The following is an 18,898-nucleotide window of genomic DNA, read 5'->3' on the forward strand; positions in this document are numbered from 1 at the left end:
CACTTAGAAAAAACCATGAAATAATTTGCGGTATTTACGATAAAAATTTTGTGCCTTTGAAGAACCTCAGTATATTCGTGAATATAAAAATAATAAAAAGCACAGAAATAAGCTGTATGAAACAGAGCTTATTGTTAAAAATTTATCGCAACTAAGTAAAATAGAAATTTCTCTTTACTAGATGTAATTAATATTATATATATATATATATATATATATATATATATATATATATATATATATATATATATATATATATATATATGTATATATGTATATATATATATATATATATATATATATATATATATATATATATATATATATATATATATATATATATATATATAATATAGCTATAATGTACTTTTGTTAAAGTAAAGAAGAAATAATAATGAGTTAACATAATCTTAGACCAACTGAGTATTGAATGGTTGAACTTAAAATGAAGTTTGCTCTTGTAACTATTGGTACTTCTTTGGCTACAGCTGCTGTCATAGTAAATGCTTTCATGCAAAAGAAACAGTTTTATCCTTCGGTGGTTTTTTTAACAAAATCTAATTCTAGCTTGGCAGTAAGTTCTGACTTATTTCTTTAAAAATATTAACAAATTTCAGTATTCTCATATTTAAGAAGTGTGCTTTTAAATGTTAGTCAAGTCTGTCAGTTTTTAAAATAAGGTAGGTATTTTGTTTTAAATATATACTTTTCCCTAAACAATATGAAGTAGATTTTTAGATATTCTTGTATATTTTAATAATAGCACAACTGCAAAAGTATGTAAGTTATTCTATAAGTGATTTTTAGTCTTATGAAAAAAAAAAAAAAAAAAAAAAAAAAACTACTTAAAGTTATGTGTGTCTATCTTTGAGTTAATATTCATCATAGGTCTTGTATGCTCAAGTATTTGTTCTTCTCTTTCTAATTGGAAAAGCCCTTCGTAGAATATTCTTTGGACAACTACGTGCAGCAGAGGTTGAGGTAAATTAATGTGTCACATAGTTTAATCAAATTAAAGAATTTATATACATATTGAAAAAAATTCACATCTGAACATTTTAGAACCAAGTTTAGTTTAATTGATTATAAAAAATCTCAACAATCAAACAGTCCATTTCCACCATATAGAATTAAACCATACAGTGGTGCTAATTGGTAAATAAAGTTGTAGCTCTTATTTGTAAAGTTATACAGTAAAAGATAGCTATTTAATATATATATATATATATATATATATATATATATATATATATATATATATATATATATATATATATATATATATATATAAGGGTATGTCACTTAAAAAAAAAGTGAGCAAAGAAACTTCTAGCATCAATATTATAGTGCCAATATGTATAATAAATAAAAATTTGAAAAAAAAATTTGAAAAAGTTTTTTTTTACCTACCAGGGAACTCGTTCTTTTAGGAAGATGTCAGATTGTAAAAAATCACAAATTTAAAAAAGTCATATCTCAGTGAGTTTAGTTCGATTTTGATGTTCTTTGTGTCTAACAAATAATAAAAAAAAGGTAACATGATTGGCGTTGAAAAATTAAGATTATACCAGGGCTGATGATGCCAGAGGATCAAGGGGTCACTGCCCCCTCCCCTCACTTTTTCTATAAATTTTTTTTTTTTTAACAAAGGTTTTGAAGTTTTTAGATATGGTGGGCCTTTTTTAGTAGTTGATGATTGTGCTACCCACAACTCCCCCAACTTTGAGAACCGTGTCGTTTGCCCTGTATATTTAGAAATGCAAAGTTCGGAAAAGTTGTAGGTTATTTTTAAATATTTATTTCTACATTTATTACATTGTACAGAAATATTGTTTGTATTTACTTGTATTCACCAGTTATCTCTACATTTATTGCATTGTACAGAAGTGCACATTATTTTCTACATTTATTACATTAATACAAAAGTGTAGTTTGCGCACTATGTTTATAATACACACTTCTGTACTAATGTACTATTCTGTATGTACTCTGGAAAAAATACAATACATCACATTTCAAATATTTTTTTTAACTATATGTTTTTGTTTATTCATACTAGCAATCAATAAAACTGGAAATAAATTACTTCCGTAAGTGCATTTATGTACCTCATACAAGAAAATGCGGTACAAAAGTACTTTACGTCCGGTTTGGTTGATTTCCAGTTTTGTTAATTGCTAGTATTTATTTAATATTAATAGGAAGAATGAGTGCTCCTAAAATTACTAGATTCAATTTGGATAAAAAAGAGTCAAAATTTTCACTGTATTTAGGTGGAAGTAATGATCTTAATCCTTCAGAAGTGCCTACTATTAGAGATATCCTGAGAAAGGGTCTTTTAATACAAAAAAGTATGCTCATTGAAAAAGATATTGACAAGTATGTAATGAAAAGTTAAATTTAAAGATTGTAGAAATATTGTTTGTATTTACTTGTATTCACTTTGTTTTATTTTTAAGGAGGCTTAAGAGAACTTAGTGTACAATTAGCATACTTAGTTCTTCAACAGTGGACAAGATCGAATGCTCTTTTCAAGTTTCCTGTGGTAATAAACAAGATATCTTTGGTATAAAAATTAGAATTAGCCTGGAATAAGTTTAGTGAAACTTCTAGAGGAAAAGCAGCCCAAAAAACTGTTTCTACATGGGAAATTAAATTAGAACAATTGCTTGACATTACATCTTGTAAATGTGAAATCACTTTATGTAATGAAAAGTGCTCAAAATTAAATAGTTGTCTAGATTTTGCATATATTCAGTGTACTTGTCCGAGGGAAAATAAGATTCCAAAAAGTGAACTTATTTGGTTAAAAGCTGAAAGAGAAAAAATGGGGTCACTATCAAAATATCAAATGATTTGTAAAGATACTAAGGAAACAGCTAGACAGGTTTCTTTAGAAAAGAGGAAGCTGAAAAGAAAGTCAAGTCTAGAAAAACAAATTAGAAAAAAAGAAGAGGAAGAAACTTCAAAAAGTAAAGATTATGTTGAGTCTTTCATACGTGATGATAATTCAAATAGAATAGAAATGGAAGATGAACCTGCTTCAACAGATAAATGGAAACTAAATTTTATGTCCATTAGTAATACTGCTGAAGCTTCTTTGAGATTTAATATTTCACCAGCTGCAACATCAGCAGTAGTTTCAGCTTTTCTTCAAGACCTTATTCTTGGTAACTTTTTAACACCTGAAATGTCCTATTTGGCTGTAGATCCTAAGAAAGTTATTAGGGCTAGGAAAGCAGTAATGACTAAAGCAAAGACATCTGAAGAAATAAAGTTTCAATTACAATCTATCAAAGGTATATTTGCTGATAGCAGAAAAGATTTTACAGGAGTTTTAAAGCACAACTCTGTAACAAAACGATTTCATCAAAGGGTTATAAAAGGAGAACACATTACTGTTACTTCTGAGCCTGACGGTCACTATATTACACATTTTACACCCATGAAGGCAATACCTCCTAATAAGCCTGCTAAACAAGCAGCTATTGGACTATTTAACTGGATAGTTCCTCAGGGAGTACATAAATCTGTAGAAGTAATAGGAGGAGATTCAACAAATGCTGTAACTGGTTCAGGGAAAGATGGAGGTTTGTTGACAAATCTTGAACAATTGTTAGGTAGAAAGTGTTTTTGGTCTATTTGTATGCTACATTGCAATGAGCTTCCTTTGAGGCACATTATTGTCACTCTGGATGGACCCACCAATTCAAATGTTGGTTTCACTGGACCAATTGGAAAAGCTCTTTTAAAAGTAAACAGTATGGAAAGGCTTGATACATTTGAACCTATTGCGTAGTTGGAACCATTAATCCAGATCCCTGAAAAAATTCTAAGTTCAATGTCAACAGATTCAGCTCTCTGCTATAAACTGATTACATGTTTGACTACAGGCAAGATGGACCCAAATCTTAAAATGGCTAAGTGTGGCAATTTTTCTCATAGCAGATGGCTTACTATTGGCGAAGCGATTATTTTTCTCCATATGAGTAACCATGGCTTTACTGATGATGTGCTAAGAAGATTTCACTTAATTTTAAAATGGGTAGTTTAAGTGTATTTTCACATGTGGTATAAAATCAAAGTGAAACACAGTATTGTTGAGGCCCCGGAACACATAGTAACACTGTTAAGGCTGCTAAGAAAACAGGAGGATGAGATAAAAGAAACTGTTACTCCCTACATAAAAAATGGAGCTTATTTTGCTCATTCTGAATCCTTGATTCTTTCCCTTATAGCAAGCTCAGATAAAGAATCTAGGAGGTTTGCCATTAAAACCATCAAAGAGATACGGAAAAGTTCGGAGTATGGAGACACTTGATTCAGGATAAGGAAGAAGGTCAAACTCAATCTGGGAGCTATATCCATACAAGAACTGATCAACTGGGACAAAGAAGATAAATCAGAACCTGTATTTACATGTCAAATACCTACAAAAGATCTTGACAATTTCTTAGAGATACCTTTTGAAGCACCCTACTTTCCCCTACACACACAATCTTGCAAAAGAGCGGTAAAAGAGGTGACAGATGCATCTGCATCTGTTTGTGGATTTGAGAGAAGAGATGGATTTGTCAGGGCTAGGTTGGCTCATAGACTATTAATGCCTAAGCTGCACTCTAAAAAAGATCTAAGAAACATTTTTTTAACAGACACTTGAATTTGATTATATATACAGTAAATATGTTTTAATATGAATATGTCACTATGCCAAACAAATGGTTAATATTAATGTCATTTGTTTTTTTCTTTTTCATATCTGACATCTTAAAAATAAACAAATTCCCTGGTAGGTAGAGAATTTTTCTTTCTTTCTAATTTTTTTATTATTACTTAATATTATTTGAAATTTCTAAAAAATAAAAAAAAAGATCTGGTAACCCCCCCCATGCTCCCAGCTCGTCGGCCCTAGTTTAAACTTGGTTTTTCGATGCCAATCTTTTCCCTAGTTTTTTTCATGTGTTATACACAAATAAAATGAAAAGTTCACAGATGTTCACTGAGATATAATTTTTTTTAATTCGAAAATTTTACGTTCTGATATCAGGATAATTTACGATTTTACAGTGACAAAAGAACCAGTTCCCCGGTAGGTAGAAAAAAATTTTTTCAAATTTTTTTTTCAAATTTTTATTTATTATACATATTGGCACTATAATATTGATGCTAGAAGTTTCTTTGCTCATTTTTTTTTTAAGTGATGTACCCATATATATATATATATATATATATATATATATATATATATATATATATATATATATATATATATATATATATATATATATATATAACGTTAGTTAGTTGGAAGCTCTTTTACTCAGGTAAAAAGATTTTGACCTTTTCTAAACTGGTACTGTATATGCCCCATATCACTGTGTCACTAGCATAGACAGTATTAGTTTCAAAGAAGAGTAAAAAAGTAGTGATAAATATTTTCATTATAAATGATATTTAAATGACTCCAATTTTTGAAAGCTATAACAATAATGATTTGTTGTTGAGATTTGTAAACAAATTTAGGCTAAAATCAAGCTGATTGACTACTATTTTATGTTCATTAAATATGTTTTCATTAACTATTTTTGGTTTAGCATTTAATAGAGAAATTTTGGTATGTGATTACTGAGACATGCTTGGCATTCACTGTTTTTCGTGATGATTTCAGCCCAAAGTTTGTTGCTTTATTTACGTTTCTGCTGTTTATGAAAGCTTTTCATTGGCTGATGGAAGATCGTGTTGATTATGTGAGATTCATAAATTGTTGTATCTCTGTTACTTTTAATCAGTGTATCATTTAAAAGGGATCCAGAGTGTAAAGCAAAAATTTGTTGTGTTTAAAAAAAGTAAAAAGAGTTAGTATTAGTTTGAAAATTTCATAATGTCTAAAAAAGCCTTTTTTCTTAAATTAACATCAGAGAAATGTATGCATTTAAAGGTGCTCTTTTTTTCGTTGTTTTAAAACTGATCAATCATTTTTACTGCGTACTGTTTAGCATAGAAGAAGGTAATTTGATCTAATAATTCAGCTATTTTCATTTTACAATTCAGGATCCCCTAAAAATGTTCTTGTTGATGTTTAAAAAAATTTAACTTTAACCATTTTAGATGGATCGAACACCAGTTATAAGTCATACTTTTCACCTGAGAGTAATTAGTAAGTGTATTATGATTTTTGTTTAATAATCTGCTACTTAAGTGCTTATAATTAAGAATGTTTGATTGTTTATCTGCAATAAAACACTGGCATTATTAATAAAATTGGAAATTAAGTTGTTTAATAAAAAATATTGGCAGGTTTGATTATATTACTGGGAACTCTGGATTCAGTACTGATTCATCATGCATTTCGAATTACCCTTTCAAGTGGAGCATCAGTGCAAATGGTATTTGGTTTTGAGGTAATATCTTTTTGTTATTATTTTTCTGATTTGGATTTAAGTTTCTGCTTTTCCTAATATGACAGTGTACCTGGTCAGTTTACCTACCTGTTACTTCATTTGTATTTACTTACACATAAAAATATGATGTTACACCATATACTCTGGAGTTTAAGTTAGGCTGCAGCCTAAAAATACTAAAAATGTAAAAAACAAGTATTTTTGAAAGTCTTACTCTCCTATATTGTTCCTTATAATATAGAAACACTATATTAAAAGTTTGAACTGTAAATTCTTAGAGCTAGTTCAACCACTTCAAGTTTATAAAAATTTTGAAAATTTTATAAGTTCTCAATTTATCTTTAACAATTCAGTTTTTATTTGTCAATACAATTACACTACAATCCAAGTTCAGTTTTGAACAGTATACAGTGGGTTTAAGCGCAATAAACTCCAGTTATATTTGCTCCTTGACAACTTGAAAGAGCAATTGTAATTGGGATTGATTGCATTTTGCTGCCTGTTAATATAGTCAGAGTTCCCAAGAAGATAAAGGTGATTTTGATTAAATAAGCAATGGAGGGAAGCAGCTTTCTCACAATTGCCAAAAGTGAAACTTTACAATCAGCATTTTGCCCTCAGTGATACCAAACCCCTTAAAATCCTAAACTCATGTGTGATCTTATCATTAAATACTTTAGGTTAGTCAAGAAACAAGTCATAAATTATTTAAAAATAAAACTTCAAAATAAAAGAAAATTTAGCCTGAAATTTAATGAGTATACCTTAGTAAAAAACAGAAGGTATATAAACTTAAATCTACAAGGTGCGGCAGCGATTCGCGAACTAATTTTTGGCTACGTTTTGTGATGTAAATAAAATACTTCCGCAATTTGTTTTTGTTGATTAATGTTCAATGACCGTCTTAGATTTTAATAAAATTGTGAATAGAAAACATTTTAGTTAAAAGTTTTATAATGGAAGCCAAAAGAACCGAAGTTTTAAATTTGATTCACGCGGGTTTGTCTGCACATGAAGTGATTCGTGTTTCTGGAGTATCTAAAACTACATTTTACAAAGTGAAAAAGCGTGGCGTGCTGAAAAAGCCAAAATGCCATCTCCAGTGAAAAAAAAAATTGATAAAAAGTTCACAGAAAAGCTTAAAAATCATGTTGAAAAGAATCCTACTGTATCCATCAGAAAAACAGCAAAATTGTTCAATATTGATGAAAGAACAGTCAGAAGAACTCTAAAAACACTTGGAAAAGTCAGTGTGGCCCGACCTTCATGTCAACTTTTAACAGAAAGACTAAAAACTTTACGATTGGAACGATCAAAGAAGCCTCTGAATTAGCTAAAAAGCCATGCTTCGTCAACAGTTAAAGTTTTCCTAGATGAAAAACTTTTTAGTGTTGACTGTGTGATAAATAGGCGTAATGACAGATTCATTGTACAGAAGGGTGACAAAGCACCACCTGTGTGTCACATCAAGCACCCTCAGTCCATCATGATGCTAGGAATCATCGCTTCTAATGGAGAGAAATGCCCACCAGTCTACATCAAAGAGAAAGAAAAAGTTACCTCTGATGTGTATATTTGCTTACTAAAACGCTATGTGGTGCCATGGCTAAAGAAGACATTCCCAGAAAACAATTACATCTTTCAACACGACAATGCACATTGTCATGGGTCCAGAAAAACTCAACAATTTCTTCAGGACAATATGGCTAATTTCTGACCCAAACACTTTTGGGCAACATCCAGCCCTGACCTGAATCCCCTTGACTATAGTGTGTGGAGCGTAGTTGAGAGTAAGGCTTGCAAAAAGACCCACTCAAGTCTCAAGTCACTAAAGTCATCAATTACCCGTGCTTAGAACTCAATGTCAAGGGACTATATAATAAGCACCTGCCAGTCCTTCTGTCCTAGGCTTGAGGCAGTGATCAAAAAAAAGGAGACTTAATTGAATGTTAAGGTGGGAAAAGTATTTATCTTCAATTTTTCTCCTATTATTATACCATGAAAATAATTTTTTAGTGCTTTAAAAGTTTATTTTGAAAAATGCTCTAAAAAGTTCGCAAATCGCTGCCGCACCCTGTACATTATAATAAATGATTTCATCTTATAGTTTCTGTCACTAATAGAGCTAGCTTGATGAAAGAAATTGTTCAAGACACTAAATCTGAACATCAAAATTATTTCAATCAAGCTAATCATCTGTGTTTGATTTATGTACTTTTTATAAAAAACAAATTTGATGCACATGATTATTATTGTTAAACTGTTGATGGTGAAATGGAAACTGTAGATTCTGATTAAGGTGACATTGATAATGAAGATGGGACTGAAGTTGGTGATGATGTTCAAACTGTTTTTGGTACTAGCAAATATTCTATTTTATTACTGAAAATTGAATATCAAGAATTAAAAAAATATTGCAAAAATAAGAAAATTGGTAAAAAAGTTTTATAAATTACCAGTGATCAACTCATAGTGAACTTCAACCATATATTACTGCAATCCTTGAATATTTTTGGAGGTGTAAACAGAGGTAAAAGCAGCTTTGACTAGTATGGATATTGATTTTCCTTTAAGCAAACATGAGCTTATAACATTAATGAACCTTGTGTTGGCTTAAAACCACTGAAGTTGGCCATTAATGCTCTTTCAAAAGGAAATGCTGATCTTTTGGATTATGAAATTTTGATTGAATTTGCAAGAAAAAATCTTGATAAAGCTAATACACCTTATAAGTCAACTTGTTTAACAGATAATCGAAAATAGCTGCTTTACAATTCGAAGAAACATTGATTTGATTTATCTTATGAAGTATTTGTCAAAACCAAATGTCTTGAATAAAGATAACTAACTTTAAAATTATTTCCCTTTCTCTGATGATGGTGAAGAAGTCAACAATGACAGTATAACTTATGTGAAAAATAAGAAAACTGAATTAAGCTCAACAACTTAATTTTTTTTTAAAAAAGTCAGGTATTGAAATGAAATTTCAAGAAATTAGATAAAATCTTGTTTAATAAGAAATGACTATTTTTGAAGCAAGTGAAGCTAGGCGCAAATATTTAGTTATACTTTTTAAAGCTCTTCAAACTATTCCTCCTACATAAGTAAATGCTGTGGGAACTTCTTCTAGTCTTGGAACTGAAGTAAGAAATTCTTTAAATGATGGAAAATTAGATGCAATGACTTTTTTGGAAGTCTGAAATTTCTGAAAGTCTTCTTATCTTTCCTTAATAATGAAACAATTTATTGACAATAATTTTGCAACATGTAAAACTTGGTCAACTTTAAATACTTTGACCATAGGTTGTTTTAGTAATAAATCATTTTTGCTCACGTAAAACAACTTTGCTTTTAAACCTTTTCATATAGAACAAATTATTCTTGTGAAACTGAACTAATGTAGGTGGTAATTTACACTTGTAAAACTGTAATAATGTAGGTGATTTTATCAATTTTATATTGATCACCAAAGAATTATCAGTTTTTATATTATAATAATTATGAATATTTATGATAGTAATTATGATTTCTAATTAAAAATTTAAATGATCATTTTAGTATGCAATTTTGCTCACAATGGTGGTAGCAACAGCAATGAAGTATATGTTGCACAGTATTGATAATTACATTGATCATCCATGGGAAAGTAGAAATGTCTACTTGCTATTTTCTGAGCTAATAACAGGTTATTATTTACTTTATTTGAAAGGTAATATAGCTAAAAGTAATAAATAGTATAATAATAAATGTAGATCAGTGTAATTTTTTCAAAAAATCAAAGATGAAATAGTAAAGAAATCCTATTTATCATCTGATGACCAGAACTCAGTATGTATTATCAATGATAAGTTTAAAAAAATATTATTGTAAAATTCAGGTTTTGTAAAATGCTGTTTATACATCTCATTTGTTGGAGTGATGGTTAAAATTCACACATTTCCATTGTTTGCTATTAGACCTATGTATTTGACAATAAGGTAAAATTTATAATAATTTTTCTACTAAATAATAAATTTACTTTTTTTTAATTATCTACAATAGAAGTTGAGTGTTCTTAATTTTTGAAACAGTCTTGTTTGAAATGAACTTTTTTAGATGAATTTATTTACTTTTGATTGACTTTATTGTGTTTTTTTTAGAAACTTTAAAAAGTCACTAAGTGATGTTATACTTTCCCGCCGTGCTATAACCTACATGAATACAAGGTAATTAATTTTAAAAATGTTTACAAGAAAATTGGTTAATTGCTTAGGGTAGCAAAGAAAGTCAAGATTTTAGTGTACCCATTACATTAAACATAGTCAAGTATTTTTTGATTAGAAAGATAACTTTTAACTTTTTTTGTTTATTATTCTGAATTTTTAAAATACCCCTCAATACATTGTTTTTGCTTGTCAAGCATTTCAAACTTTATGTTTAAAAAATACCTTTTAAATATAATTTTGTATTAGTTTTATAGTTCATCTTAATGCCTTAGATTCCCTGATGCCACAGAGGAAGAACTGCGTCGGTTGGAGAACACTTGTATCATTTGTCGAGAGCAAATGGTGATAGGAAAGAAACTTCCATGTAATCATATTTTTCATACATATTGTTTGCGCTCTTGGTTTCAAAGACAGCAATCATGCCCAACATGTCGTATGGATGTACTTTCTCAAGCAGCACAAATAGTGCGTCCATCTTCTGTACCACAATTTTCTCCATCACCACAGCCATCACAGCCTGTACCTCAAAGTAAATTTTTTTTTTTTCAATGATTTTAGAAAATAGATTTTTTTGTTGAAGTTGATTTAAATATAATAACGTTAATTCTTTTAATTAAAAGTTATAAATATTTCTAGTTATGATCATTGTTATCTTTTTGATCACTAATCAATTAGCTCTGTATGGGCTTACCAGCCATCAGGGTTGAAGACGAATTTTGTAGACAAACAGTTTAGAGGAAGTTTAAATATAAAACAAGTTTTTAAAGTATTAAATTTTAGGTGATTTTAATTTTAATCTAACTGACTAACCATTAATTTTATTCTAACTGTTTTCAGTATAATTATTAATTCTCCATTAGATAAGTCAGGCAAAAGTGAATTGCTTGGTCATATACTTTTTAAAATGGACTAAAAAGGACATAAAACCTATAGCAGGTTATTTTGTAACTAAGATATTTTCATAAATATATTGTGAATAATCATCAATAGGTTTATAGGTTGGCAAACTTAAAATTATCTTATCTTACTATTAAGGACCTTAGCTTTATTATAACATTCACAAAATAATTGCTGCTGCCATATTTGATTTTTCCTTTGTTTCATCAAGACCACATTTAAATTTTTTTGAGATTCGAAGGAAAGGCCTTTGACTGACTAGCTTAACTATGCATCACTAGACAAGCACATCTTTTTCCACTTGGAGCACATCACATGCATGGTGGATGGCTAAAGGCATATATACTGCATAAAGATGTTTTATTTCCAGAAGGAGTTCAAAATGAATCAGCACAAAGTAGAGTTTATTGATAAAACCTTAAATGCTAATTTGTATATTGGTATATTGAATCAAGATTTAAAATCTTCAACTAAGAAACTTAGATTAGGAAATAAATTTGTGTTTCAATAAGACATTGATTTAAATTGTGCTGCTAAAAAAACTGCTCTCAAAAACATCAATCATCACCAAGATGATCAGTATGAAATCATAAATGTAATGTATGCAAACGCCCTTACCTTTTCATTTATGTTTCAATTTTTTCATTTACAAATGCAGGCCAGATCAGTTGTGGGTAAAGTTTTTCTTTAGTTAGTGGCCTTTTGATTAGACAGTACAGTTTTAGTGGTCTACAAAGTTTATTCAGATTTTTTTAGTTACAAGTATCTCATGTTCTCAGATAAAGAAAAAGTTGGTTTTAAATGATGAAAAAATACAATTTAATAGATTTTTACATTGAAAATACCTAGTTATATATGTACAAATGATCTTTAGAAAGTTACAGGTATTTAGGCCATTTGATTCTTGGTTAAAATCAAATTTCATTATTAAGAAATTGATTTGAAAAAAATCCTTTTGTATGATAATACCTTTGTATGTTAGTCTGTGTCAACACTATTTATCTTTCCCTGAATTGAATAAATTATTTGAAAAAAAGGAAAAAAGGATTACTTTATTTTCAAAAAAAGAACTAAAGACATCAGAGTAAAAAAATAACTCTTAATTAATATCAACAAAAAAATTAAAAAACTATTTTGCAGATATAAGAAAATGACAATAATATAATTTATAAAAGAAATTTAGAGCTAAGGCCATTGAATGGACTCTGTGGTCCATTCAACCCCAGCTCATCCTATTTTAGCATACTTGTATATGTTATTGTTATTATAAATCTAGGTTATATGCAAATCATTCTAATAAACAAATTTCCTATAAAACAAAAAAAGCAAAACAAAGAATTACTTAATTTTTTTTAGGCTCTCCTTTATCTTATATGACGCAACCACAAGGTTTTAATAATGCATCTGGAATGGTTCCACCCTCCAATTTATCTTCAGCACCTCCCACAACAACTTCTACTGCAACTGCATCATCAGCTAATTTTTCAACAGCATTCACTTTTCCACCATCACCACCACCTGTATATTCTTATTTTCAATATTTTATTTTTATAAATTTTAGAAAATTTATATTTATGCTGTAACTTTATTGCTATTTGTTAATTAACTTAGTTTTATAGTTGGTACTTTAGCTTATAAATGACAAAACCTTACAGTTGTTTTTTGGTTTGTATTGTTTATATATATTTATTTTAGATGAATGATATACCATTTTTCAATCCTAATTTAAGTAGAACTTTCTTTCCTCCTTTACCAAATTTTGTGGGTAAGTACTAATTTTTTGTTACTTAGGTCATTAGGAAAGTTTGTAGAACTCCCCTTTAAAAAAAAAAAAAAAAGTTTTTTTTTTGATTTTATTTTATCAAATGTTCAAAATAATGTCCATCAATATCTGTAAAAAGTTGCATCCTTTCAATCCATTTGTCAAACGTTTTTTTATACTCTTCTTTGGGTATACTTTGAAGTAGCTTTGTTATGAGAGTTTTTGACTTTCAAGGTCAGTATCGTCATCAAGATTTTTTTTTATCAAGTCGAATAGCCAATAATCGGATGGAGCTAAGTCTGGTGAGTATGGTGGGTGGCAAATTATTGTAATACCAGCTTGGCTTAGACAATTGTGACAGTTTGAGTGCCTGTTTTAGGTCTTTGCTTATTTATTTTGCATATAAGAGGTTTCAAACAATTTTTTATATAATATTCGCTAGTAATGGTGTCTCCCTTTTAAACATAACCTAAATGAACAACACTTGTTGTTTTGAAGAAGATGTAGAACATGTTTTTCTGCTGAAACCTGTCGCATCTTACTATAATTCTCGGACTTTCACCTTCACTGACCCAACTTGCGTTAGCCGACTTGTGTCCAACTTGTCTCAAATAAAACCATGACTAATCCCCTGTAATAATATCACGTGGTCTCTGTGGGTTTCTAAAAAGAGCTAAATTTTCCTTATGCCTCAACTCTATTCTTGTGATTTTGATCAGTTAACTCAGGGGTGGGGAAACTTTCTGAGCTTGGGGGATGCATGACCCTTAAAAAAATTGTTTGGGGGCCGCACTAATAAATATGCAAATTTGGTGTATAGTACTCGTACTAATGTTATATTTCTTAAAGCATCTTGTATCACAATATTTCCTAATGTATCATGTATCACAAAAGTTATCAATGACTTTTCTGACTCTGTTTCTTTTGAACCAGAACTTAAATATTTGGCTCTATCTTCGTAGTTTTAAGCTTCAGTTGGTCTTCCAGATGCTCATCGGTCAACTGTGACCTTAAACAAGACTTGATAAATGTCATGTGTGAAAACGTAGATTCACAGCAGTAGGTTGTACCAAAGCAGTTCAGAAAACGCCTGGCAATTCGACAGAGTTTTGGATACTCAACTGCAGTTTTCCAAATTTCCAATGGATCCTTCTTGTTCTCAAAGAGAGATTTTAGGATACTGTCCTCAGAAAGCTCAATCAATTCCATCTGTAAATATTCTGGAGCTGTTGAAATTTCAACAAGATGAGGCTGAAAAGCTAGTTTTAGTGTTTCATTATGTTCTTCAAAGTCTTTAAACCTGTCATTAAATTCTGCAATCAAAGAACCCAGGACTATTTCATATCTTGATATATCATTATTTTTCAACCTTTTCTCATTTTTTTGTTCAAGAATAATTTTTGTGAGCTCTGGGAAATGTTCTGTTGATAAATTTGACTTAGAAATAACATCTTTGAGAAAAACAAGTTTTTCTTGAATGCCTGAATCTGTTGCCACATTTCATAGATTGACTTAGTTTTACCTTGCAATGAATTATTCAGCATTTTATCCTTTGCCATCAGATCGCAGAGGAATGTAGCATCTCTACAAAGTTCTGGATTAGAAAGCTCACAGATCTCCTTTTGACTTGTAAAAAACTCCTCAATTTGTTTTCGAAGCTCAAGCAATTTTTGCAGTTCTAACCCTTGTGACAGCCAATGAACTTCTTCATCAGATTGCAGAAGGTTTCAAAACTATTGATGGTGTGAAGAATTTGCCCATATATAATTTACAATCCCTATAACTTTTTTAATGTGTCAGCCAAAGTAGCAGCTTTTGCACAAAGACTTTGCTGATGGAGAATACAATGAAATGTAATCAGACAATTTGGATCAGGCAATTCTTTTTTCAGGAAAGCAATGAACCCTTCATTTTTTCTACGCATAGAAGGAGCTCCATCAGAACAAATGCTGACTAGGTTTTTCAACTGAAGTTGAGCCTGACAAATTTTTTCTTTGAAAGCAGCAAATATATCACAGCCTTGTGTTTTTCCTTTTAGTGTTGCTAAAGCAAACAACTCTTCATAACTTTTGAAGTCTGCAGTTGACTTTTGAAGTCATAACTTTTGAAGTCTGCAACCCGAATAAATAACAGAAGTTGGATAGAATCAGTCACATCAGTGGACTCATCTAAAGCAATTGAATAATATGCCTCCTCCATTTGACGTAATGAGATTAATTGCTCAGAACTATTTGTAGCAAGCTAATATTGACGGTCCGTAATTGTTCGCAGAGAAAGCGGAAGCTGCTTATACTTATCCACTTTATCTGGATCCATACATGACACTGCTTCAATGAGGCAAGCCTTCAAGGTTTCAATATCACTATATGGTTTTCCTCCTTTGCCAAGAATGAGAGCAATTTTATATGTTGCTTCAGTTGCTCTATTTCCATGTTCTTGAACAATTGAAAATGTCTGCTGTTGTTTGCTCTTTTGAGACTTCAGTTTTGCTAATGCATTTTTTTGAGCTTCTCCCTCTAATTTTGCATACTTATGATCCTTATGAATGTTTTCATAATGTCTCTTTGCAGTAGCATTCTTCAAAGTAGCAATTGTGAGGTCACACAACAAGCAAAGCATTTTATCCTTGTTTGGAATCATGAAGTAATCTTCCTCCCATTTTTCATTAAAAGACCGATTTTCCTCTTGCACTGCTCTTGCTTTTTTAGGGAGAACTGACATTTTTAACACTAGTTGAAAAGTTAGACATAAATAGAAAACCATGATATACATTATAATACAAAAACTTACAGTCATTTGATTTCTACTGTCACAAAAAAAAATCCGTACGGTGTTTTTATTTATTCATTTAGTTTTGTTTTGTTGTTATTTCTGTCAATCAATTACTACTGTACCAGCTTTGCGAAGTTAAACAATTTTTTCTTTTAATTAACATTAGCATTCCTACACTTTCTATAACTAAAATGTTAAATAAAGTAATTTTTTAAATCTCATAATTTTCTCAAAAATATTAAAAAAAAAAATTTAAGTTCTTAATTTTACATTTCGGGGCCACACAAAGAGTGTCTGGGGGCCGCAGGTTCCCCACCCCTGGGTTAACTCATGGGGTATCCAATGTGATGTTAATTTTCTTTTTTTAAGTGCGTTTTGAATGATTTTGTTGATTGTAAAACGATTAATCGATGTCAAGGCTTTGATTATATCATGTGTTGCATGCAGATTTTCTTCAATAATGGCTCGCACACGTTCAATTTTCTCAGCTGTATATGTGGTTTGAGGGTGCCCTGAGCAAGGATCATCTTCGAGACTCTCTCTACCATTTTTAAATGAAGTAGCCCACTTGGCAATTGTACTTATTTTGGAGCTTGGTCACCAAGAACTAAAACCAATTCATCGGTTATAGCTTGTTCTGAAACTCCAAGTAGAGCACGGGTTTTAATATATGCTCGATATTCAAATTTTTTCATTTTTAAATTTTTCTTTAAAACTTATATAATAAAATTTAAATACCTTTTTTAATAAACATTGAAAATATTTCAACAAGTACTTAAAATGTTCATAATTAAACACAGTTTAAAATGATATATAAATATTTAATTATTTCCTGTCATTGTATCTTTATAGATGAAGTTCTACAAACTTTCCTAACAACCTAAGTAGTTGCCATATTACTGCATTAGCTAAAATTCTCTTTTTCTGATTCAAATTAATTCTATAAAATGTATTCTATGTAATTATGAGGTAATTTTTTCTGTATTGTAGCAGTTTATTTTAATCAAGTTTTATTAACTGTTTTGCAAACTTTTTATTCTTCTGTGATATTTCTTAAGTATGAAAAAATGCCACCATAAAATTTTTATGCCACAGAATACAAAAGATTGAATTAAATATTTTTTTATCTGTTTTTGTTATACATTTCATTTGTCAAAAGTCATCAATTAAGTTGCTTCAATAACAACATGAATAACTTTTATTAGGAATGTCAGGAAGCATCCCGCCTCCCTTTCCTTTGTTTGCTTCTCCTAACTTCAACTTAGGAAACCTTACAGATGATCAATTAAAGTCTATGGAGGGTCAAGAACGTGCTAATATAGAAGCTAGATTGCGTGTGTTGAGAAATGTTCATGCATTATTAGATACAGCCATCTTGCAGTTAAATCAATATTCACAAGTTATTAACAATTTGAAGTATGTCATTTAAAAATTCTAGTTTTTAAAAAGTTTCAGTTTTAAATATGGTATTGCTGTAATATTAAGATTCCAGAATAATAGTTTCTTATTATTTACCCTAGTTTTTTTTTTTTTTTTTTTTTTTTTTTTTTTTTTTTTTGTAGCTTTAAATTTTGTTTTATGCTTAGTGTAATAAAGTGGTAATGGTTACTTTATATGGTCATGTTATTTGGATGATTAACTAAATTCCAAACGAATCGACATAAAAAATTTGAAAAGAAAAAAAACAATTTCTCTATCTCAAGTATTTAAACCAAAACTGATTGAGTGCAAGTTTAAGATAAATGTAGATACCTAGCTTAACATTTATTAAAGTTAAGTTTAGTTTTTAAACTTAGGAATAGGTTCTAGATCTCTTTTAGATCTAGAACATGTAGACTTAATCTTTTGTTATTTATGGGTGCATAGTGTTGTGTTTGGATTTGGTTATGCAATTCAGAATAACCTTATGAAATTGATTTTTATTTCAGAATAACCTTCTTTTGTTGTTGCTAGTTATGAAAAGGTTGTGGTAAAACATTTTAAAAGTTTGTATGTGTAAATATTTATAATTTTTTATATTTCTTTTCAGCATTTTATATCAATCAAATAATCCAATTCCTTTTTCTAATCAACAACCATCAGCTTCCTCATCGAATTTTTTTACCTCTTCTAATGATCAAAACATTTCTAATGTTGGCATGGGTGAAAGTTCAACATTAGATAATAACTTGAATATGAATTTACTCCGAAATACAAAATCTGTACCCTCAACTCTAACCTCGGCTCAGAAAATTTCCTCAGAGTTAGAAAAAGATAAAGTTACTAACATTGAGGGATCAGCAGGTTCAAGTGCAGACATGGAGATTAGACGCAGAAGATTAGAACGCTTTGAAAGTTTAACCAAAGAACAAAAAAAGGATAATGTTTAGTCATCACTTTCAAGCTAATGAATTTTGAAATTAGCATGTGTAATTATATGCTACAAACATGTTCAATTATTAAACTAGCCATTCTTCTTTCTGCTTTCTTATTACTGTTTATGGTTCTCCTGAATATTTTTTTATTCATTATTTGAAGGTTGTAGAAGTTTCAAGGTTTGAAGGTGATAGAAAAATGGATTATGTAGTTTATTAAACAATAATAATTATAATAAAAAGAAATTTTTGTCTTTTTCCATATGTTTGATGTTTTTAGCCTTTAGAATTATGTTAAAAACCTTATTTGCATTCAGTAATAAAGTTTAGTACTTTTAATGAAAGTTTATTTTTTACATTAGAAAACTGCAAATAGTTTTAAAGTGGTGATTTATATTCTAATTCAATCAAAATATATTGGATTATTATCTCTTTATGTTATTAACCCAAGTTAAGAAAAGTTGTGCAAACAAATATGAAGAATAACAATTTAATTTTTTATTTCAT

At 29.6% G+C, this 18,898-nt stretch overlaps 2 protein-coding genes across 2 annotated transcripts; both read left to right on the forward strand.

Moving 5' to 3' along the window:
- Positions 1–345: 345 nt before the first annotated feature.
- Positions 346–18,480, forward strand: LOC145182840 (E3 ubiquitin-protein ligase synoviolin B-like). Its single transcript, XM_090086492.1, has 13 exons — positions 346–574; positions 889–981; positions 5,595–5,747; positions 6,109–6,157; positions 6,298–6,401; positions 9,960–10,086; positions 10,279–10,378; positions 10,541–10,606; positions 10,879–11,135; positions 12,860–13,023; positions 13,199–13,268; positions 17,243–17,453; positions 18,067–18,480. The coding sequence occupies exons 1-13, from the start codon at positions 431–433 to the stop codon at positions 18,404–18,406; spliced, it is 1,878 nt and encodes a 625-aa protein (XP_089942618.1). The 5' UTR covers positions 346–430; the 3' UTR covers positions 18,407–18,480.
- On the forward strand, positions 1,687–4,732 carry LOC149889792 (uncharacterized). The gene is made up of 3 exons (XM_090086494.1): positions 1,687–1,777; positions 2,274–2,379; positions 2,460–4,732. Exon 3 carries the CDS (start codon positions 2,828–2,830, stop codon positions 3,797–3,799), a length of 972 nt encoding a protein of 323 aa, XP_089942620.1. The 5' UTR covers positions 1,687–1,777; positions 2,274–2,379; positions 2,460–2,827; the 3' UTR covers positions 3,800–4,732.
- Positions 18,481–18,898: the final 418 nt, after the last annotated feature.

This window comes from Hydra viridissima, unplaced genomic scaffold (assembly GCF_058129835.1).
Source record: "Hydra viridissima isolate aposymbiotic clone 2 unplaced genomic scaffold, HvirCarnegie_v1 scaffold_4, whole genome shotgun sequence".
Lineage (NCBI taxonomy): Eukaryota > Metazoa > Cnidaria > Hydrozoa > Anthoathecata > Hydridae > Hydra > Hydra viridissima.

Bases quoted from the DNA above. Each gene is read 5' to 3' on its own strand.
- LOC145182840 (XM_090086492.1), top strand. From the start codon at position 431: ATGGTTGAACTTAAAATGAAGTTTGCTCTTGTAACTATTGGTACTTCT. The intron at 10,607-10,878 runs GTAATTAATTTT...TTAATGCCTTAG, and splicing joins ATAACCTACATGAATACAAG to ATTCCCTGATGCCACAGAGG. The intron at 11,136-12,859 runs GTAAATTTTTTT...AATTTTTTTTAG, and splicing joins ATCACAGCCTGTACCTCAAA to GCTCTCCTTTATCTTATATG.
- LOC149889792 (XM_090086494.1), top strand. From the start codon at position 2,828: ATGGGGTCACTATCAAAATATCAAATGATTTGTAAAGATACTAAGGAA.